Here is a 23,691-nt window from a genome sequence, read left to right on the forward strand (position 1 = left end):
AAGATCTCAATCGGACAGAGGATACATGCTCCATGGTGCCGGCTTCCCTCCCCACTGGACCGCTGGATCCATTAGGAGAGCCACGTATCCCGGCCCATGCCACGAAAGACCACCAGTGGCCGCCACGTGACCGGACCCCACAACTAAAGTAAAGTTGTTGAAGTGTCCCCATAAGTATGCGTCCACACGCAAACCCTGAGAACTTGTCAACTGACCCTATTGGGAAACGGCGTCTTTGCAGATGGGAGTAAGGGAAGGATCTCAGAGGAGCCCATCCTGGAGGAGGGTGGCCCTGAATCCAATCACAGGTGTCCTTGTAAGAGACGGAAGGGGACACACAGACACAGAGGAGAAGCCACGTGAATGAGGAGGCAGAGACGGGAGGGACACGGTCACAAGCCCAAGGACGCCTGGAGCCTCCGAAGCTGGAAGAGGCTGGAAGGACCCTCCCTTGGAGCCTCAGGAGAGAGCACAGCCCTGCCTGGATCTCAGCAGCCCTGCCTTGCCTGGATCTCAGCAGCCCTGCCTTGCCTGGATCTCAGCAGCCCTGCCCTGCCTGGATCTCAGTGGTCCTGCCCTACCTGGATCTCAGGGGTACTGCCCATCTGGATCTCAGCAGCTGTGCCCTGCCTGGATCTCAGACATCTGGTCTCTAGAACAGAGAGAGAACAAATTTGTTTTGTTCTTAGGACCCCGTTTATAGTAATTTGTGATAACAGCCTTAGAAAGACTAATATGCCTGGTTACGGACATTTCAATTTGCTATGAAATTGCCTCCCATGTTCCTTTTAGCTTTAAAATCATGTGGTCGTTTAAAGACCTATAGTCAGGAAAGACAAAAACTCGGTCACGGGGACCAGATGGAAAAGGATGTTGAGTGTACATTTCAATCTACCAAATAACAAGGAAAGAGTGCTCGGGGTTGATCCTGGTTTCTTGAAACTCATTTCATGCTGTTACAGTTGAGACAAGGAAGGTCTTAAGACACATTTTCATTATGTGGTTGTGAATGTCTTAGAGCCTTTAAAAACAAGTTTAAAAATGAGCCAGGGAGAAAGACCCATGGAGAAAAGTGGAACGCCATTTCCCTGGCCATCCCTCCGCATCACGACTCGGGTACCACGGATGGAAAACCTCTCATCGAGTCACTCGGAACCCACACCCATGAGGCTCTCCCTATAGGCACTGGGCACCTACAAAATAGGACAACACGGGTGGCAAAGAGTCCCTTTCAAGAGAGTGTCCAGGGGCGCCTGGGAGGCTCAGTCAGGTGACCGCCTGAGTCTTGATTTCGGCTCAGGTCATGATATTACAGCTCGTGAGTTCGAGCCCCACGTCAGGCTCTGTGCTGACAGTGTGGAGCCTGCTTGGGATTCTATCTCTCTCTCCTTCTCCCCCTCTCTCTCCTCCTCCCCTATTCGTTCTCACTCACTCTCTCTCTCTCTCTCAAAACAAATTATCAAAATAAATTATCGTGTCACATGAGCCCCAGCGGTCAGTCTGGCTGCACAACGTCTGGCCGAGTGCCCCCCACTCACGACTGGGGTGTAGTCACCGCACTCTGAGGGGCAGACTTCCCGACTAGCTTGGCGAAATCTGGGGTCATGTTGGGTCCGAGATGCACAGGGTCCCCATCATTCCCAATGGCTTGGAATTCGTCACCCAGGAATGGACGTCCCTTCTGGTTAGCTTATTGATGGCCCTTCAGAATGTCCTCTCGTAAGGAAACAAATTCGGTGATGGTACCAGTTTTGACTTAAACAAGCGAGTGAAGCATAAGACCTTTGGGTCACGTGTCCCCAGTGTGCATGTGAGTGTGTGTGTGTGTGTGGGTGTGGGTGTGGGTGTGTGTGCACGACTGGGAATTTGCAAGCAAGAACCCAACAGAACAAGTGAGTTTGATTTTCTTTTTTTTTTTTTTAATTTTTTTTTCAACGTTTTTATTTATTTTTGGGACAGAGAGAGACAGAGCATGAACGGGGGAGGGGCAGAGAGAGAGGGAGACACAGAATCGGAATGAGTTTGATTTTCAAATGACTCTGTGATTGCAAGTCTGGGGTACGAAGGGACTCGGGGGTCTTTGCGGGGCGAGGTGTGTGCTCTCTAAACCTAAATACCTTCACGGTGAAAAGTCCTTTTTCCATTCTGTGTGCATATCCCGCAGGCAACCTCCCGGGTCGAAAATCGTGCATCCGACAAAGAGCTGTCCCTGCAAAGTGCAGACTTTTGTTTCTTCCAGACATTGGAGGGGCAGGGACATAAGGCCCTTCAAATACACGCCTCTCTGGTCTTGCTCTTTACTTGGGAGCGGACCCTGGAAAACCTCTCTGCCCATCTGCTCTCCCTCCCTGCTGCCTAGACCTGTTCAAGGAAGACGCAGTCCCTGCCCAGCCTGTGAGGCAGCTCCCAGGAAGGCAGCGCGGGACTGACCCTTGGGGACAGCACAATACAGTCTCGGATGGAGACGACCCAGTCTCAGGGTTGGCACGTTGCAAAAATCCCCCCTTTCTGTCTGTCCATATTGCCCGAGGACCCTCCAGCGGTGGCCCCGTTTACCGCACACCGAATGCAGCAACGACCATGGCAGGTGTTCCTGGCCACAAGTGCTTCATGCAGACAACGGACAGAGAAGGGGCAGCCATCAGTTGAGTGAAATAGATCATGTGTTGGGAGGTCTAAGTGCTAAGGGGCTGGGATGGGATGAACTACATCCTCTCCCTCCAAACAGAGATTATCTTCTAGTGTGAAACCCCCAGGACATCCGAACGGAGCCTTACTTGGAAGTAAGGTCAGCACCAATGGGAGTAGGTAGGATGGGGTCATCTTGGAATAGGACAATCGTGCAGGTGGCATGACGGGTGTCTGTAAGACAGGATGTGTATACTGGAAATTCTTTTTGTTTTAATTTTTATAATGTCAATTTATTTTGTGAGAGACACAGAGTGCAAGCGAAGGACGGGCAAAGAGAGACAGAGAGAGAGAGAAAGAGAGAGAGAATTCCAAGCAGGCTCTGAGTTGTCAGCACAGAGCCCGACATGGGGCTCGAACTCACAAGTCGCGAGATCATGACCTGGGCTGAGATCAGGAGTCAGATGCTTAACTGACTGAGCCGCCCGGGAGTCCCTACACTTGAAATTCTTAAAATGCCATGTTAGCACGGGTAAAGATACTCCACAATGCAACTCGCCTATGTTCTCTGGTCGGGGGATACATCCTATTTACCTTCTGTAGGAACAGGATTCTAGATGCTCCCCTCCCCCAGCTTCCCGTGCCTTAGCGCAAATGCCAGAAGGAGGGTGGGACCATGTCCAGGCCCCTACCATCAGGAGGTTATAATGTAACATAAGTTGGAGTCTCCAGGTGCAATTGAAGTCCCTAATCAGTTGACTCTGAGTTATCTGGGGTGGTCTTCCCCCGCTCAGGTAAACCCACAGAGACCAGAATTAGCAGCAGAGGGTCCCCTGACGGCCAGAGAGAAGGAAACAGCACACGTGCGAATGGACTGGGACAGAGGCACATGGCAAACAACCAATGGCATTTCCCAGCACCTGTCATTAGTGATTTCTAACAACGATTCCATACACACAACGGTCTTACATGTTGCTGTATCAGCTGGAAATGTCTTTACAGGTCTTTCTATTTTTTTCATCAAACAATACACGTGATGAATGATATAAATGTCTTGGGCTGCTTGGGCTGTGGTAACAAATTAGCACAGACTGGGAGGCTTATAAACAACAGATATGTATTTCTCCACACTGCTGGAGGCTGCAAGGCTGACAGGTCTGGGGTCCTCTTGTCACAAGGACATCAATCCCATCACAGGGTTCCCACCCTCAGGAAAATATCCAACCCTAGTTACCTCCCAAAGGCACCACTTCCTGATTACAACCCATTGTAGGGTAGGGTTTCCATCAATGAATTTTGGGGGAAGAGTGCAAACATTCAGTCCAGAACAGGTATCTACTCATGTTGACCCAACTTCTAACCAAATGAGAGTCTATAAACTATATGATTAAGGAAGTGAGAAGGCATGAACAGAACAGTCAAACTGCCCAGTTCACAAAGTCACGTCTACAGAGAGAATTCCTGCAGTGGTGAATGACCCAGCTTGCAAAATACTAACTCACGTTGATCTTGAAATCACTTCATGTGGTTTCGCACGGAGGTGGCTGTAGATTACGAGGTGGCAATGAGAGGCTAGCGGGGAATTCAGCGCAGGGGTAACCGCTGTGTTATGGAGACCCGTCAATGCACGTCAAGGTTGTGCAGAGCAGCAGGTGGGACATACACAGATGGGTGCACCACAGGGAATGAGGGATGAACACCCAGCTTTCCAAAGTGAAGAACCAAAACTCGTCGCAGGTAAAAGTTATTCATCCCCGGTTGCCAATGTTAGAATGTCAAGGGTTTTAAAACATCCAGGACTTCACACGGTGTCAGAAGTTAATACAGAAAACAAGACATTCTACTATCAATCTAAGGAACGCATCCAATTCATTCCTGGATGTGGGATCCTGGTTTTTATTTTCAAGCCCAGATGCCAGGTAGGGAGCTCAAAGCACACGTTGTACATATTTTCTGAATAATTTTAAATCTTTCAAGTCATGGAACCAACTGGTGAGTGGAAACATTGCAAGAAAACATGCCAGGTTTGAAGAACACAGTCCAACTCTGAGGAGTTGGTGAATGACGGCTTCATTTGTGATTATTTTACTTAAGGAAGTAAAAACAGGACGTGATGATGTTAAACGTTCACAGGTGTGGGGGAGGGGAGGGAGAGGACCCCCGCCCCAGATTTCCTATGAGAATGCGCCCAAATTCAAGGTCTTCATGCTTGCACTGTCCCGACGGTAATTCAGGCTCTCGCTCGAGTTACCGAAACAGCGAACCTCACCCAACACTGAAAAACTATTTGAATGAGTTTATTAAAGAAAAGTGGTTTCTACTCACAGGATGCCAATCCAAGTCCTAACTTTTAGTCACTGAGAACATAAAGTGACCCCATAAGGCACCCTGCATTCAATAAACCCCACATGGGCCCAAACTATTCTCACCCTTACATGTTGGCTCAGAAAATCCCAACTGAAATCACCACCTTCTTCCTTAAACTTTTGTGGACTAATCTGGCAAAGCTAAGCATTCTGAATTATTTCACATATAGTTTTATAATAAAAAATAAACAGAATGGGGCACTTGGGTGGCTTACTCGGTTGAGCATCCAACTTCAGCTCAGGTCATGATCTTGCGGCTTGTGAGTTCAAGCCCCGCATCGGGCTCTGTGCTGACAGCTCGAAGCCGGGAACCTGCTTCGGATTCTGTGTCTCCCTCTCTATCTGCCTCTCCCCTGTTTGTGCTCTGTCTCTCTGTCTCTCAATAATAAAAAATAAACGTTAAAAAAATTTTAAAAATAAACACAAAAATGTCTCTGTATGTGTAAGTATCTGTCTACAAATAAACAGATAGGAATCTATTTATTTTGCAAATATTGTATATAGTTTATATATTTATATTTAATATGTATCTATTCATACCATCAAGAGATAAATATAAATAAATAGATATGAACAGATAGATAGATATATACACAAGGCGCACATACTCAGACACACACACTTTTGGCTTTTTTTTTAAGTAGGCTCTATGCCCAATGTGGGGCTTGAACTCATGACCCAGATGTCCAGAGTCAAACGTGCCTCTGACTGAGCCAGCCAGGCACCCTCCCAGCTCCCACACACACACACATTTCCAAGGTTCTCCTTAACAAATAGCTAAAAACAAAATGCATTCACAAGGAATGAAAATTAAGTCTGCCATTAAAAATAAATGATCGAAGTCATCTGAATATGTCAGATTATTGCCTGAGGTAGACACAGGGAGTGGCAAAGAAGTAAATTCCTGTAAACCCAAGAAACGCTTTCCCTCCTTGATTGAAGTACGTGAGCAATGTTCCTTCCTTTGCTTATACAGAGACATTGACTGTCTTTCATTCAACATTTTGTTGAGGCTAAATCAGCCACAGGAGTCAATGGCTTATGTCATTCGGGCAGGACCCACCCTCCCATGTCTTCAACTGATCCCTTGTCCATCTTCTCTTGTGTGTTGGCTGCAATGGTGGCTTCCAGAAGACATTCCCACCCAGGACCTCATGATACGGCCTCATCTGAACAAAAGGTCTTTACAGATGTGAATATGTTAAGGATTTGGAAATGAGACCATCCTGGATTGTGGTGACCTTAAATTCAATGACAGGTGTCCTTAGAAGAGACATAAAAGGAGACACAGACAAGGAGGAGAAGCCACTTGAAGATGGACACAGAGACAAGAGGGAAGAGGCAGGAAGGACCCTCCCCTGGGGACTCGGGAGGGAGCACAGCCTTGCCCCTCCTGGTCTCAGTGGTCCTGCCCCCCAGGATGTCAATGTTCCTGTCCCTCCTGGATCTCAGTGGACCTGACACTCCTGGATCTCAGAGGTCCTGTGCCTCCTGGACCTGAGCAGCCCTGCCCAGCCTGAATTTCAGTGGCCCTGCCCTACCTGGATCTCAGTGGCCCTGCCCTGCCTGGATCTCAGTGGTCCTGTCCTGTCTGGATCTCAGCGGCCCTGCCCTGCCTGGATCTCAGTGCCCTGACCCTCCTGGATCTCACCAGCCCTGCCCTGCCTGGATCTCAGCGGCCCTGACCCTCCTGGATCTCAGCGGCCCTGCCCTGCCTGGATCTCAGGGGTCCTGCCCCTCCTGGGTCTCAGGGGTCCTGCCCCTCCTGGGTCTCAGCGGCCCTGCCCTGCCTGGATCTCAGTGGTCCTGCCCCTCCTGGATCTCAGCGGCTGGTCTGCCTGGATCTCAGGGGCCCTGCCCTGCCTGGATCTCAGTGGCCCTGCCCTGCCTGGATCTCAGCGGCCCTGCCCTGCCTGGATCTCAGTGCCCTGACCCTCCTGGATCTCACCAGCCCTGCCCTGCCTGGATCTCAGCGGCCCTGCCCCTCCTGGGTCTCAGTGGCCCTGCCCTGCCTGAATTTCAGGGGTCCTGCCCTGCCTGGATGTCAGTGGTCCTGCCCCTCCTGGATCTCAGTGGCCTTTCCCTGCCTGGATCTCAGCGGCCCTGCCCTGCCTGGATCTCAGACCTCTGACCTCCAGAACTGGGAAAGGATCAATTCCTTCTGTTGTAAGCTGCCCAATTTGCACTGATTCGTTCCAACAGCCCCAGGACACTGATGCATCTTGTAAGAATGAGCTGTGATGACACATTTCTGAGAGTTACCTGGTGGTTTCCACGAAAGGGGAATTATACACCACACTAGATACAACGTGTGTTTTGTTTTGAGATGCATTACTCGTTTTCGCTCCCATGCAGCTATTACGCACCAAGATGTGAGCACAGAAGGATTAATCCAAAGTGAAAGCTAAGTGCCAGAGGCACCTCGGGGCTCAGTCGGTTGAGTGTCGGACTGTGGGTCAGCTCATGGTCTCACGGTTCATGGGTTCAACCCCTGCATCAGGCTCTGCGCTGACAGCTCAGAGCCCGGAGGCTGCTTCGGATTCTGTGTCTCCCTCTCTCTCTGCCCCTCCCCCACTCACACTCTGTCTCTGTCTGTCTCTCTCTCTCTCTCAAAACTTAATAAATGCAAAAAAATTTTCTAAGAAAACCACGAAACAAAGGGAAGCACGAGAAGGACGTCTGGATACCAGCCATGAGATGCTCTGCACGCACATGTCCTGCATTGTCGGTCACCTACAGGAGACCGTGACAAACGTGATTTGTCAGCTGGGTCAGAGTGAGCTCTGGAAAAGCAGTTTTATGTATGTCTCGTCCTGAAGCCCCTTTGGTTCCGAGCAGCTGCTCTCCAGGCTTGGCCGAGACTTCAGGCCCGCCCCAGACGCACAAAGCCATGGCGGGCAGAGCATTGAATAAAGCACGTACGTCCGCATGAAGCCACAGAGGGAGGAGACATCTGCAGACGTCCACGGGTATATCTTCCCAGGTCCCTGGGAAGGAGCCACAGCCAAAGGCAAGCCAGGAAGATGTCTGGCGTGATGCGAATTCTCCTGGGAGGTGCGTGAATTAATTCTGGACATGGGAAATTGGAGTCTCGGCAGGTGGCTGGAGTGTCGTGCTTTCCCCAAGCTCCGTTGCCTACACTGGGAAGCTGGAGAAGAGTCAGCTCGACGGGGAAGCATTCTCTCTGTGTCAACCACGGCTCGGATGGCCGAGAGCATCGCCGTCACCTGCAGAGGGCGGGATGCTTGGAGAGGTCCTACGGGCTGCCCTAGACGCGTCTGGCTTAACGAAAATGTTTAGGAACACAACCCCCCCTCCTCGGAGAAGGGATCTCGGTTGCCCCTCCAGCACAGCCCTTGTTTGCCTGAGCGAGGAGGCAGGATCACGTGTCAGACCGCTCGGCGTGGAGGCTGGTGTCAGCTGTGCAAGGCGGGCGGGGAGGCGGGGACCCCCGGCCAGCTCCCCCAGGACGAGAACTTTGCAGTGACAGGGGCTCAGATGGCTGGGCCACAGGACTGTGTACAGACACTCGCCTACAGCGGAGATGTTCCCAACCAAGAGTGGACCTCACCAATTATCCAGGGAAGTGTGTTCGTCATTAGCCTTCGGTGGCATTACAGTGGCCCCATCCCAAACCAGAAAATCAGCTGGGAGATAGACGCACTGAAAATGTGCTTCAACACTGTAGGAAACACTTCCCACGGGTAGTAGGAAGCATTCAGATTTCAATAAAAAAAGGACTCCAAAAAAAAAAAGGCGGGCGGGGAGGGAGGAAGCAATCACCCGCCTTGAATCCCGTTACAACCTTCCGACTGGTCCTTCCCTGGCCAGAATGAAGAGAAAATCGATTCTCTTTGCTCACATTTCCTCGGAAGTGTGCTGCCTCTCTCCGTGCCTGTGGCCACAGGCGAGAGTGAAATGGGACCCGACTCATTTCCCCGAGGAAGGGCTTTAAAAGTAAGTGTTCTGTCAGGTGTTTGGAAAGACTGTGCTCTCGGCTTGAGTCAAAGCTGCAAACTTTCAGCTCAGGGGAAAAGACTTAGAAATTAAGGAAACAGAGTGTCCCAGGTCAAACTGGCAAGACGCATTAGCTCCTGCCGATATTCGTTCTGACAATCATCTTGAGTTAGATGTGATCCCAACACAGGGCACAGCGTGGAGCCACAGAATGAATGATGCTCTCTCCTGTGGCACAGCAGGAAGAGAATAGAGTCTCTGGGCACGAAGTCCCAAACCCTGTGATGGTACGTGATAATCACCGTGGTAGGTAAGAGAGTGAGGGTCAGTACCATCACCATCATCGCCCGCAAGATGTTCCCTGATGCAGCACAATGTGTGAGGTCGGTGCTAAGGGAGGGGTTACAGGAGCAGGGAGGGAAGGCACCCGAGGGCCGGACCCAGGTCTTGTGTGGAAGCTGAGAACTCTAGGCTGGGTAGGGTTGGGATGGTCCCGAGCGGGAGACCAACAAGCAAGAAGCAAGAACAACACGGGCACGGGTGGAGCGACAGAAGGGAGGCAGGAAACCTCGTCCGCCCACATCTAAGCAGGTAAGGTGGTGGCACATCTCTGGAGTGCAGACCGGGGAGAAGCTGGATGTGGGAGGCCAGCCAGGAGGCTGTGTGATGGACCAGGACAGGTGTGACCCAGGGTAGCATCGCGGCACCAAGACAAAGGATGGAGGTCTTTGAGACATGTTCACGAGGTGGGTGCAAAGCGTTCAGTTACTGATTGAAGATGCAAAGGTGGACGAGACCATCAGGGAAACCCCAGGGTCTCGCCTACAGCCAGAAGGTGATGCAACACGGACCAAAACAGGCAGGAGGAAGGTGTCCAGTTCAGGGGCAGAGAGCTCTAGGGGGCAGGGCTTTTGGAGACAAACAGGTCACCGAGAGCTGGCACCATGATCGCGGACGCGATGGCCAGGGGCAGGTGTGTTTCTCGTGGGAGATGCGGGGATCAGGCGCGGAGGGAGGAGGCGTAACGGGCCAGTCAAGAAAGGAGAGGCTGCGGACGAGCGAAGCAGGTAGTACATGGAAAATCAGAGGCGACAGCATCGAAGCAGGTGACGCAACGAAATCTTCTAAGACGGCTGCTTGGAGAACATAGCATCAGAGTGTTGATCATAATTCTATTAGCTCAGGCAAGTAGGTATTACGGCATTAATTCACCTCTGCGGCTGGAATGCAAATTCCACGTGGGCAAGAACCCAAACGCCATCTGATGCTACGAAGACACTCTTTGCCGGGCAATGCCTCCACGGTGCCACGGTTTATCGAGGCTCCGAGGCAACTGCCCAGAAGGGCAAGAACGTGGCATGTGACCCAAATCCTTCCCCGGCAACCGCAGCAGAGAGATAGGACGAATGGATCAGAGACCCCCTTCCTCCTGGATCACTCTCCTCTCACCTACTCCAGCAGGCGGAACCAATCAACCAGCCACAGGGTTGCCCAGAAATCCACCTGTGATCCAGCCAATCCATGCTCCAGGTGTAGACCAACTACCTTCTGCCTCCCAGGTGCTGTACCCAAATTAATGTCTTTAGAGGTTTACTCACTAAGGGATACGGGATTATCCAGGGTGCTTTGCCAATGCATCAAGGTGCATTCTTCCACCTGGAAGTCTGCTCAGTAGTTGACATTAAACTACACACTCTGTCTCTACGTTGGTCAGCAGGGTGGGTCTGTGACTTGGCTTCGGGAATGCAGTTCCCTTGCCCTTTTGGGAAGAAAACACAGAGTTTCTTCTATTTAACACTTGGAGTAACCCTGGTGGGTCTGGTCCCTTGGAATGGCATAAACCAAGGGCTGGCAGGCTTTTGTCATTAGGGGCCAGGGAGTAACGAGGCTTCGTGGGCTGAACGCTTCAGCTCTGGTCCTAGAAGGGACAGCCACAGACAACCAGTGAATGAATGGGTGCAGCCCGTGTGTCGATAAAACTTTATTGGTATAAACAGGTGGAGGGCCAGCTTTAGCCCGGGATGGTGGCCTGCAGTCCTTGGTGTACACCATCCTTGCAGGCTTAGGGAAACGACAAAGGAAATCCATCCCAAGCAAGAGGCTTTTTGGTGGAGAGCTCTGACATTTGCTATTTCAACAGATTGCTAATCTGTTTGTGATTTCTATTTCTATCTGCATCAACTTGGGAAAATTCCATTTTTTTCTTTTTTTTTTTTCTTTCTTTTTTTGGAATGAGACATCCTTTTCTAACTGGTAATCAAAGATATTAGCCCAGAGTCAAGAATAAATTACTCTTCGCCCAAATTTAAATCACATTTTATTAGATGTTATTTCCTCTTTCTTGTTCCAAGCCCCACTTAATTTATTCTTGCTTGTCTTGTAGGGCAGAGGATTCATAATTGGTCGGTGAATTATTACTCTCATTTTTTAAGGAAATGATTATTAACTTTGTTTGTGGCTTCTCTGTTCCCATTGATGTTTTATTTCTACACAAATACTTCCATTTACCTAATCCCTAATTTGTACTTCAGTTCCTGGGTGCCCAGACACATTTTCACCGCCTGCCTGACCCCCTCTTACACCGCCCACCACCATTTCTTTCTAGCTCGACAACTTACAGCTGTATAACTTATCTTCATATGTTTGGCTGTATTCCTTAGATGGTGTCACAGAACAGAAATGCAAGAGATTCCATTTTTATTGTTTATAAAATATTGTCTCACTGGCTGTGAGTTTCTCTGTGGATGTGTTTTACAAGGCCAGCTTTCAAAAATTAATGTGTGTTTGGGTATATGGAACTTTGTATATTTTAATCATTAAAAGTAAATATGTGGGGGTGAGGTGGGTCCCCCAAATCTGAGAGCTCAGCCAGACCAAAGATGTGCAAAGCGTCCGGTGTTGAGTTAGGGGAAGGATGAATTCCTAGAAAAGAATCAGCCAGAGAAAGCAGTTGCCTGCAGTGGACCCCATTCACCCCTGGAAGGAAGGGAAGGAACCCCCCGGGACGCCCAGAAAGTGAAACTCGTTACCTGCCAGGGCAGAGAGAGCACAAGTGCCCGGCTCCCTCCTGAGGAAGCCCCTGGTTTGTGACAGCAATAGGTCTCTGGTCTATAGAGGTGAGTGAGACCTATGGGTGAGTCCCCACTAGGGACACCATATACGTGCGATCACACAGGACTGTCTTTCAGTGTCTGGATCAAGTCACTGACCATCATGTCCCCAAGATTCATGTACGTTGTAGCAGGTGCAACACGTCCTTACTTTACAAGGCCGAGTCATATTCTATCGTGTGCATGGAACACATTCGGTGTTTCCATCCATCCATCAATGATGTCCTCTTGGGGGGCCATCAATCAGCCCAAAAAAGCATCCAATAATGAGTGTTGTTGAAATAGTCACGAACGTTTTTTCTTCTTCGGCTTGGCTGCTTGAGAGAGCCTTATCCTGACTGCCTTCTGGCGTGGTGTCTGTGACACAGAAGTCACATTGTGGGCGGTGGGGGGCCCCTAACCCTAACCCTAACCCTACCCCTAACCCCTAACCCCTAATCCTAACCCTAACCCTAAAACTCCAACCCTGACCCAAACCCAAGCCTAACTCAAACGCTAACCGTAACCCTAAACCACCAGGACGTGCTTGGTGTGGCCATCAGAGGGCTCCCGCAGTCCACAAGGTGACTTCTGTGTCACAGTCACCACGCCAGAAGGCAGCCAGGATAAGGCTGTCTCAAGCAGCCGAGCCGAAAAAGCACCTTGTGACTGTTTCAACAACACTCATTATTTCTTATCTGTGAAATAGCTCATACAACAGTCACCACGAAAAGCACGCGATAACCTTGTGGGAAATTGACTTGTAAAACAACCCCGTTCGGTGACATTGAGAGGTGTTCCTGACAATTACCACTGGCACAGAAGATGACACCAGATCGGGAAATCAGCTACCAGCCCTTCTAACCACGACCCATGGGAACGGGCTGGAGGGAACAGCACGGCCTCACTCCAGACCCCAGTGAAGATGGATGGAGAAGAAAATACCTTCAAGGAAAGAAGGCATCCCGTAAAATAAAGGAGAAAAGTGTTTGCTCAATAATGACAGATGGATAATATCCGGAAATGATGTAACAAACAACGTGTGATCAAACTCCTTGCAGACATTCAGCCCACAGTGGGGTCAGACTTTGACACTCAATATGCAGCATCAGAACCTGCGAACCTCTAACTTTACGAGTCAAAAAAAATTGATATTAAATGACAACGAACCTACCCAAACCCAAGCCGTAACCCTAACCCGTAACCTTAACCTTAAGCCTAAACGTAGCCCTAACACTAACCCTAAAACTCTAACATTAACACTAACCCTAATCCTAACAATAACCCTAACCCTAACCCTAATCCAAACCCAAACCCCCAATGTGAGCCGAACCTGCATCTGGACTCTGATTAGATGCACACCGTGATGCGAACATGAGAAAAGCCATTAACACTAAGATCGATGCCCAACATCTGACTTCTGAATCACATTACTTTGACCATAATGATGAACTTGAAAACGATCCTATAGCCTCAAACTTCATCTTAACGCTAACACGAGACACAGACCCGCCCTAAGCCTCACCCTCAACCTGGACTAACATTAACTGGAACCCTGGTCATAACCAATCCATGACCTTACCCATTATTCAACCCTCACCCTAAACCAATTCCCAGTCTAAGCATAAACCAAACCTTCAATACCACCCTAAACCTATACTCTACCCTGAGCATAACCCTAACTCCAAAACCCAATGCGAAACGTCATGCTACCCCTAAGGCTGCCCCTAACCCTAACCCTAACCCCTAACCGTACTCTGAGCATAACCCTGACACTAAGCCTGACCTCCACCATAACCCTAACCCTAACCCTATCCTCTAACCCTAATCCTAACCTGTAACCCTGACTCTAACCCTATACCCTCCTCTGAGCATAACCGTTGACAGTCACCCTACCCTTCACCATAACCCTAACCTGAAACACCTGTTCATAAGACTGACCATACACCTAACCTTGACCTTAATGAAACCCTAACCATAACCCTAAAGCTAACCATAACCCTCACCATAAAACTGACCCCAACCCCAACCCTGACCCAACCCTGACTTAACCCTGACCCTGACCCTAAAACCACACCCAGACGCTGACCCCAGCTGTCCTTTGTGACATGAGAGCTGGATTTTGAACAAGTGAGGACATTGCACACGGGCACTCATCGTCCTCAGCGTAAACCCCCCACCCCCAGCTCTGCACGGGGATGTGCTTCTTCGTGAGCATTCGGAGTCCTGCATGGAGGGCTGATCGTCCTTCATAAAAATATCGATGCAGCTCTAGAAAGCACAGAGCTTTGCAGGCACGAAAGGATATGAAGGAACCATTAACGCTCATGAGTAAGCTGGGCTGTAAATGCTGGGTCCTCTATGATCCCAGCTCTAGAACATTCTGGAGGAGGCGAAACCATGCAGAAAGTAAGAAGTTCGGTGGTCACCGGGGGTTGGAGGAGGCGAGGGGTGAGTGGGTGGATTTTTAGGGCAGTGACTCCACTCCGTAGGACACACAACAATGGGTCCATGCCACCGTGGATTTCTCCAAACCCACAGAATGCACAACAGCAAGACCGATCTCAATGCAAACCATGGACTTCCAGGAACAATACTGTGTCTGTATTCTCCCCTGACTCTAGCAGATGGGCCCTCTACATGCAAGATGTTAATAATCATCCAAACTATGGCGGCTGGTGGACGGCCATTCTCCGCATTTCGTGCTCAATTTTCTATAAGCCTTCAAACTCCACAATTAAAATCTGATCATTTTATTTTATAATAAAACCAGAGATTCGAGGTGCGTTTCAGGTAAGAGGGCTTTTTGTGACTTGTTTCCCAAAAGGAAGTTTTTAAAATGCATTCTGATCTTTCATCGTATAAGTAGATTAGGTATGGAATTTGCTCCGACTAGGAAGGGTCAGTCTGTAAGATGAGATTCCTACACACAGGTGCACCCCCGGAAAACTGGAGACAGGAAGCCAGCTAAAAGACGGCACATTTAGGAAATCCTTGCCGTCCCGGGCAACCACATCAACCCTTTCACTGTCTCTCCAGCACGGACGGGTGAAAACACGTCATCACTTAATACTTGGAACACTCAAAGGACGAGTCAGGGCAGGTGCGTGACAGGCAAAGCCCACGCCTGGGATGGCGATGAGGTAAGTGACCGAGGGACAGGTATGCCAAGCACTTCAACCCCAGGGGAAACCTTCCCCGTCCATGCCCGGGCTTATCGGCAGGTTCTGGGCTGGGGAGCGATGACACGTATGTTAGGGAAGCAGAAAAATGCTGAAGCAGCCCCAAGACACAGCTGCCCAGTCCGTGTAGGTGAGCTCCACATAAGAATGCTACTCAGGGCACGCGGAGACGGGCAGCCCAATAACCCGGGCAGAGAGGCATCCCTACCTCGGGCTCCCACAGCAAGCTGTTGCAAAGACCCCGTGTCACTGGGCACATTCCGCCCTCTTCCAACATGGCTCCGCCAAGTGGCCAATCATCACCCAGATGAGCAGTTCCGTAGGAAAACACACGGAATGTGAAAAAGCGTGCAAAGATACAAGGCCATCAAGCATGAACGGTAATGAGAACTTCTAAAAAGATGCGTTGATAAGAAATTAGGCAAAGGGTTTGGTGCATCTCCACAATGGAGGGGTAGATGGCCACAAAAATAAGCCCTTCTAGTTGTTAACAGAGAAAGACGTCCAACAGGATAAAACGGGGGACAGCAAGACGCTAGGCAGAAGGGAAAGGGAAAACCCAACGCCGTGCGGGTCGATGATCCATACACAGAACCCAACGGCAGCTGGCTCACGCTTCCTCCTGGGGTGACGTTCCGGATTTGAAGGATCCGAGCCCTGGTCGTGAGCTGTGCGGACCCCCTAGAGCCCTCCCCAGCTCTTGGGGGCACTTTCAGGGCTCTTGGGGGGGCGGGTGGTCTACCCTGCTGAGTTTCTCCGGACATGAAGAGGGAAAGGGTGGTCATGCCACTGTGTCTTTCTTGCCATCATTTTGTCCCATCGACGGAGGCACGGAATGCTACCTCTGTCCTCGCCCACAGGTGAACCCACAGCACACACTCACCTACAAGCCAGGTGAGTATGGTAACAGGTGTTCCGGGGGACAGAACAGACTACACTACACAAACCAGCGTTCTTAGAAGACCCCGGCCAATGGGCACCCAACGCAACTCCCATCTGCCAAGACGCTTCAGCTATTTCTTTCTCTTCCTCCTCCCTGCCACTCTCCACCCCGCCCCATCTCCCCACCCCCAAGGATCTCACTTATTGCTGACTTCATTCCTGGACGTCGAGTTCAAATCCCAACACCTCCACTTACTAAGTACGTGAAGGACAGCCACTACCCTAAACGCTTTACGGCCCCACTTTCCTCATTTGGAAAACACATCTAGTGGTCATACTTACCTCAAAGGACACGAAACGTGAGTCAATACATGTAACGAGCTTTTTACATTATTTGGTAGACAGCAAGTATCCAACACGATGTTGGCTGTTTCCCTCATTATGGAAATTGCCAACATAAAGCAGATTAATGTTCTCTTTTGTTCAGGCTCCTCACCTCTGTAGCTTAGTAGAGAATCACCACAGATCCTGGTATGCCAAAGACAGGTCTCATTTCTCCTTCCCACCTCCCCCCACTGCCCACCCCGGGGGTACTTCTCAGGTTGCAAGGTGCAGAGCTTACTCAGAAAGTCAGAGAGACATGAGCTGAGGACTCAAAGGGCACAGTTTGGGGCTGTTAACGCAGCTGGAATTGACGGCACTGAAAGGCCACGGGGCGGGGGGGGGAGGGGGGGTGTGGGCGGAGAATCAAAATGTGGGTAGAAACTCCCGCAGAACCCTCGGCTGAGTAATGAACTCCAGAGGCTCCAACTTGAGACATCAGGGAACTCGGAAGCAAACAACAGCTGGCAGGTTGAAAGGTGAGGAGAGAAGTTTCAGCTGCTGCCCGGTGATGGGGAGACAAGATGACATTTAAGTCCTGCCAAGTTGGAAGGACTTAGTGAACACGTTGGACTCTCACCTGAAACCTGAGATGGTCCAGATCTTTGAAGAAAGGGCTGTGTCTCAAGATTAAGAGCTCCATCCAAGGCCCGAGGGCAACATGGAAATAGACTCGTGATTAACGAGACCTCTAGTTGAGCTCCCACAAGATCTAGGTATCCTGCAAATCATAGCATTGCTTGCTACAAATCTCAACATTCTTCAGAGGAAGATAACAGAATCCAAAATCCGTACTAGGGATCATTCACGGTGACTAATACACAATAAAAATCACTCACATACAAAGAAACAAGAAAATGAGGGGCACCTGGGTGGCTCAGTCGGTTGAGCGTCCGACTTCGGCTCAGGTCATGATCTCACGGTTTGTGGGTTCAAGGCCCACGGCGGGCTCTGTGCCGACAGCTCGGAGCCCGGAGCCTGCTTCGGATTCTGTGTCTCCCTCTCTCTCTGCCCCTCCCCCCTCGGTCTCTCTGTTTCTCTCTCTCTCTCTCTCAAAAATAAAATAAACATTAAAAAATTTAAAAAACAAAACAAAACAAAGAAACATGTAGTCAACCTGCCATCAAGAGGGGGAAAATCAATAGAAACAGACCCAGAGATGATACAGATGTTAGAAGTCTCAGAACTTGAAAATAACTACTACGTATGAAGGAGCCTAGAAGAAACACCAGGAAAAATATGTAGGCTACAAACAACCAACTGGAAACCCAAAAGCTGAGAAACACAGTTTGCTTGGCTCAAATCACAAATCCAATCATGGGGGTAAGAGTAAAACACACACGACTGAAAAAACAAGTTGGTGAACTTGAGGTAGGTCCATAGAAATCATCCAAACTGACGCACAGAGCAAAATTTTTGAAAGCTGGGATAACACGAACTGTGCTCAATGATACAACGGCCAGACAGCGTGATGCGACCTAACGTATGTGTAATCGTAGACTCATAAGGACACGATGGAAAGAAGAAAATTTTTTTGGAAAAAAAAATGGCTGAAAATTCTCTAAATTTTATCACAGCCAACGACACAGATAGATAAAGCTTTTTAACCCCAAACAGGCTAAACACAGAGAGAAAAAGGGACCCACCTAGGCATATTTGCAAACTTCTGAAAACAGAAAGTAAATGAGGAAGACAACAGAAAAGACTGGACAAGACACTTACATTCATGAAATATTGACAATGATTATAGCTGACTTCTCATCCCAAGTGACAAAGGTCCGTGTCAGAACACCTTTAACATCCTGGGGCCGTCACAGGACGTTTTCAACATGGAATTCTGCATCCACTGAAAATAGCTTTCGAAACACGCAGGCCAAGTGGCGAGACTTTCCGACACAGGAAAGGTACGGAAGTTTGTGATGAGCAGAACACGTGGTTAATGGTCTCTCTGGAGACAGGGCCACGTGGGTGCATGAGAAAAGCCTTTAAGATAAAACCTGAAAATATAGGAAATAAAAAAAATTATCTCCAAGGCACTCCAGCACCTTCCCGGGACTCTCCTGGCGGTAAGGCCTTACGGCATCTAGCAGCAGGGCATCTGATGGACTTGTACCTCGCTAACACAATGGCTTCTGCCTACTGAAAACCACGCATCATGGAAATTATGTGGCTATTCCTTTTAGAGAACACTGCACGCTTTAAAAAATAAATAAATAAAGCCCTTTCTGACTATATTTTCTATATCCCCTAGAACCCACTTGATTTCCCCCAGAGGGAAAAACACAGAAGTAACATTTCTAGAATATTTTTTTTTTTTGAAACGGTTTCATGTGGGTGATGTCCCATCACTGACCTTGGATGCACGTAGCATCTTGAGCTGTGTTCAAAGGAACCATCTAAGATGTGTCCAAAGCAAACGTGGAAATTAAATGGCCAATGACACTGTGGGGAGTGAAAGTATTCCATAAATTATTGGAGGCAGACACAGAATGTGGCAGGCAAGGTGAGGAGGAAAATTCTTCCTTGTGGGATTTTTTAAAAAAATCCTGCCGTTATTTATAGAGGCGCTAAGGCAATCAGGCAGACAATCGCCCTCTCTCATAGAACTCACCTTGCGAGTGGTTCAAAAGGTTAGAATTGATCGTTGCAAACTCCGGGAAATGAAGAGCCTTTAATGTAAGGAACAAGATGACAGCTATAATAGCCGATTAAATTTTCAGAACGTGCTGAGCGTCTCCTTCTGCGCCTTCAGGAAAGACACAGTGACCTTCTAAAGCCTTCTAATTACCCACAGGAAACCAGCAGTCTGTCTGTCTGCCTGGCTGTTGCCTGGCTAGCTAGCATACGTGCTCCTTGACTAGCTCAGGATGCTAAATTAAAATTGTAAGGTAAAAAAAAAAAATAGGACTTTAGTTTGAAAAATTCATGACAATAAGGGGCATTTCATGGTATGTAGGGAAGACAGGTGGTCTTGAACATACACCAGACCTAAATATACACGCGGAACATTGTTCAAACTACTCTTGGCGATACACGGAGTGTCGGCCAGCCAACGCACGTCAAGCACTTCACGCTATAGGTATTAGGTGTCGAGAACTCTATGCTATAAAGAAAACCCACACGTGGTGGGGAGAAAAACAAAACCCATGCAATCAACACTCAGTCAAGTTTTTCGCAATGGACCAAGCTCCAGAAGGATCCCTCCAGAAAATCAGAGAGTCCATGAGTAGAAGAAAAATGGTAGGTGTCTACTCGCCTCAAGATAAGTCTACGTTCAAGATATGAATCTCTCTTGGATGACAGAGCAGTAGATTCCTACCCAGAGACGCCACTTCCTGTCACCATAACGAATACCGAACTGATGTCATGGTATCTTTTGCTTCCACGAGCAATTTAAGTATTTTATAGTGAGTTGGATGACCCAGACGTTCACAAAGATGTATTGCCATCTCGCCGGGAAGTGGACCCAACTGACTTTTCCTGGCACAGGTGAAGCTTATAAAAAAAAAAAAAAAAACAACTGAGTGCTGTTTTCTCTTAAGGAAAGCAAACCGGATGTAATACCTAAGTATCCCGTGAATCCAACAGCTGGCCCCTCTGCCCACTAAAGACAGAGAGAGATTTATGCTGGCAGAATGGCATTAGGAAAGGTGGAAACTGGTCAGGAAGACATTTCTGAAGAACACAAAGTAAAGCCTTTTAGGGAAAAGATCACAGACACCGTATCTCCAGTGGGATTACGCTGAAGGTTTAGGATTCCATCACGGCTTGTGTGAGCCTACGGCAAATGTCCAAAACACAATTACATTCTTGCAGTCTTTTTAAGAGGATTTAAATTCTCTAGTCCCACTTGGATTCACTGAGATGCTGTTATGACTTTCTGTTGTTTGCTTGTGTGGTGGTGTTGGGTTTTGTATTTTTATTTTTTGTCTTATTTCATTTTATGCCATTTGATGTTATTCCATTTATTTGCTTTTTTTTGGTCACAGAGAAAGAGTATTTGCTCCAAATGAGACAGCTTTGGTCAGCAGGGTATTACTCAAGAGCAATAAAGACATTGGCACCATGGCTACATGATGACCACGTATTGAAACTCTTGTCCCTGGAAAATCTCTTGGTGGAGAAATGAGCCCTATTATCTCAGTTCCTCAAAACAGTCATTAACTTATCCTTCCAAGAGCTCAGCTAGTTGAAGGTTGGTATGTGGATAGCCTCCCATATCAACACAAAGTAGGATCTCAACCGACCATGACTTCAAAAGCAGAAAGTATGGGAGAGTAAGGAGGACGAAGCATGCAACCAAGAACTTAGATTTTTCTTTTCCTAGATTAAGTCCAGAGAAGGGGTGGAGGTATGCTGGAGAGAAACTAGGTATTGAGAAATCACTGTGCTCTGGACAGTAATCTGTGCAATGTTGTTAAGATGTGTGCTTGCTTGCTCAAAAAAAAAAAAAAATTGCCAGAGACACAATTACCCAATGCAGGAAGTCAAGGAAGAGCCATAAGCCATGAGTAAGTGTGGTTTCCATGGGCCTCGTGCCAACTCGTGTTACTGGGAGTATGTGGGCAAGAATTTCGCAGGCTCCAGTGGGTGCAGGCTAGTCTGGAAAGAAGTGTCTCCAACTGAGCTCAGTGCTGGAGAGCATCCTGAGCTAGACAGGGTGTTCTGTGATTGCAGGAAGACGGATGGATGGATGGATGGATGGATGGATGGATGGATGGATGGGGGGATGGATGGATGGATGAGTGAATGGATGTGTGGATGGATGGATGGATAGGGGGATGGATGGATGGATGGAAAATGGATGGATGGATGGATGGATGGTTAGGTGGGTGGATAGATGCATGGATGCATGGATGCATGGATGGATAGGGGGATGGATGGGGGATGGATGGATGGTACATGGTGGATGGATGGCCACCCAGGGATAGGGAAATGCAGTTCCCCCTAGCCAGCCACTGGCGGGAGCTGCTTGTGTACCTGCTGACCTACAGGGCAGGGAATGGCCCCGGGCTGCATGGACAGCATCTCCGGGGGCCTCTGAGACTGGATGCAGATCCAGCCAAAGTGAAAGTCTGTTCAAGGACTACCACCCAACTGCCCCCACATGGCCAAGCCCCAGCATCCTCCCCCTGACATGTTGGGAGGCCCTCCACTGACCGACTCCTTCCAAGGGTCCAGCTTCGTATGTTATAAAACTAATACGGTGTTGCTTTCTTATCTGATTCAACACACACAAGATTAATGCATAAAGTGTGTGTGTGTCTGGCTCAGACCACTTTCCTCCACCGCCCACCCTACAGACACATTCAGTCATCGCGGAGACCACAAACACTATGAATCAGTTCCCACTTGGAGTACCCATCAGCTTTGAGGGCAGGGGTGCGCCTGCTCTCGGAAGTGACCACACCATCCTGGGTGATTTGAAATCATTGCCTCACCCATCCCAACACCCTGGGCGGCCTCCCCTCCAGCACAGAGGAGCTGACCAAGTGCTGTCCCCCGAACACTCTGGCTTTCCACATCCACACCCGAATCTCAACATACAGAAGACATGTGCAGAGAAGACGGACACAGAATGACAACAAGGTCTCCAAGTCACAAGGATGCAACCGACCAGCACATTCCAATGCGTCCGCAGGAGCTGCCTACACAGAGCAATGCAACCACGGGTGAAACGTTTGCTGTCCTTCGTCACTCTCCAGTGGCGACCAGAAATCCCCAAAGGAAACGCACAGGAGGGAGAGACATCCCCCAGCCCCGAGTCACCTCCACCTCCCGCATCCCCGATCCCATGCCCGGGTCTGCAGCTCAGCCACAAACACCAACTCGGACCAAGGCAGAGAGCCGTTGGGCTACGAGAAGTACCTTTGTCATTCGACGTCTCCTCTTTTAGTCTCCGCACAACGTCTTGGGCTTTGCTGTCATTGTTTCCGGCTAAAAGGAAAAGAGAAGATATAAGCAGTGGGAAGGCTGTTCAGGTGCAACCGAGCACGAGATAATATTGTTTTGAGACGCAAAACTCAGCCCTGGGGTGGGCTCTTTATGGCTTCTCTTCTTGCCCTGGTGCCGAATGGGCTTGTGGATCCCTTCCCGCCAAGTCAACCTACCAACTGAGGAAGCCTCTCCTTCACCCTGGATGGACAAGGTGCACGCGTTTGTTTGACATCTTCATTAACGGTGATTACAGAGGCGTGGGGTGCCTGGTGGTTCAACACACGCCGTCAGGGGTTGGGGGCAAGCCAAGAATCACGTAGGCATAGAAATGTTGACGGGAAGGACAGAGCAGAAATCAGAAATACAACTTTCGAAGAAACTTTTTTTTTTTTTGCCGGGGTGGGCAAGGGGGTGGGCGGGGAGAGCCAGGGAGAGGAGGGGAGACAGAGAGAGAGAGAGAGAGAGAGAGAGAGAGAGAGAGAGAGAGAGAGAGAAAATCCCAAGCAGGCTCCGTGGTCAGTGCAGAGCCCAACTTGGCGGTCCAACTCATGAACTGCGAGATCTTGACCTAGAGCCAAAATCAAGAGTCAGATGCTCAACCGACTGAGCCACCCCAGCGGCCGTCCACTCATTGGTGGTGTGATCTGTAAAACTGATCACGGGATGTGCCCGCTACGTACGTGGGATTTCCCATTTCCTTATTGGTGACCTCGTGAAAACTCGGCAGGTGTGGTTTTCCCGAACGTGAGTGTAGAAGGGCTGCGGCATGTATTTTGTGTGTGAGGGGTGTCATGGCTGAAATACAGACGACACGGGGCCACGGCCAGCTCATCCGTGGGCCATACCACTCTTAATCTCAGGGTTGTGAGTTCAAGTCCCTGGGAGAGCCTACTTAAAAAATAATTGAGGGGCACCTGGGTGGCTCAGTCGGTTGAGCATGCGACTTCGGCTCAGGTCATGATCTCACAGCTGGTGGGTTCGAGCCCCACATTGGGCTCTGTGCTGACAGCTCGGAGACTGAAGCCTGCTTCGGATTCTGTGTCTCCCTCTCTCTCTGCCTCTCCCCTGCTCACACTCTGTCTCTCTCTCTCTCTCTCTCTCTCTCTCTCAAAAATAAATGTAAAGAAACAAATTTTTTTTTAAAAGACTGTAGAACAAAATAAATAAAATAAAAAATAACAAAATGAAGTAAAATAAAATTAAATGAAGTTAAATTAAATTAAGTTAAAATTAAATAGGGATGCCTGGGTGGCTCAGTCGGTTAAGCAG

The 23,691-nt window shown here is 49.1% G+C and overlaps 1 protein-coding gene across 5 annotated transcripts in view; it reads right to left on the reverse strand.

The window, feature by feature from the left end:
* DHRSX (dehydrogenase/reductase X-linked) overlaps nt 1-23,691 on the reverse strand; it is a 228,925-nt gene that overhangs the window by 173,467 nt on the left and 31,767 nt on the right. For all 5 annotated transcript variants that reach the window (XR_009257163.1, XM_058713716.1, XM_058713713.1 and 2 more), the window contains one exon: nt 22,354-22,422. Coding sequence is in view for 4 of the 5 variants with exons in the window: in XM_058713716.1 (XP_058569699.1) it covers nt 22,354-22,422 (69 nt within the window). In the remaining variant the exon portion in view is untranslated. The remainder of the gene's footprint in view (nt 1-22,353; nt 22,423-23,691) is intronic.

The sequence above is a fragment of the Neofelis nebulosa genome, chromosome X, assembly GCF_028018385.1.
Source record: "Neofelis nebulosa isolate mNeoNeb1 chromosome X, mNeoNeb1.pri, whole genome shotgun sequence".
Taxonomy (NCBI): domain Eukaryota; kingdom Metazoa; phylum Chordata; class Mammalia; order Carnivora; family Felidae; genus Neofelis; species Neofelis nebulosa.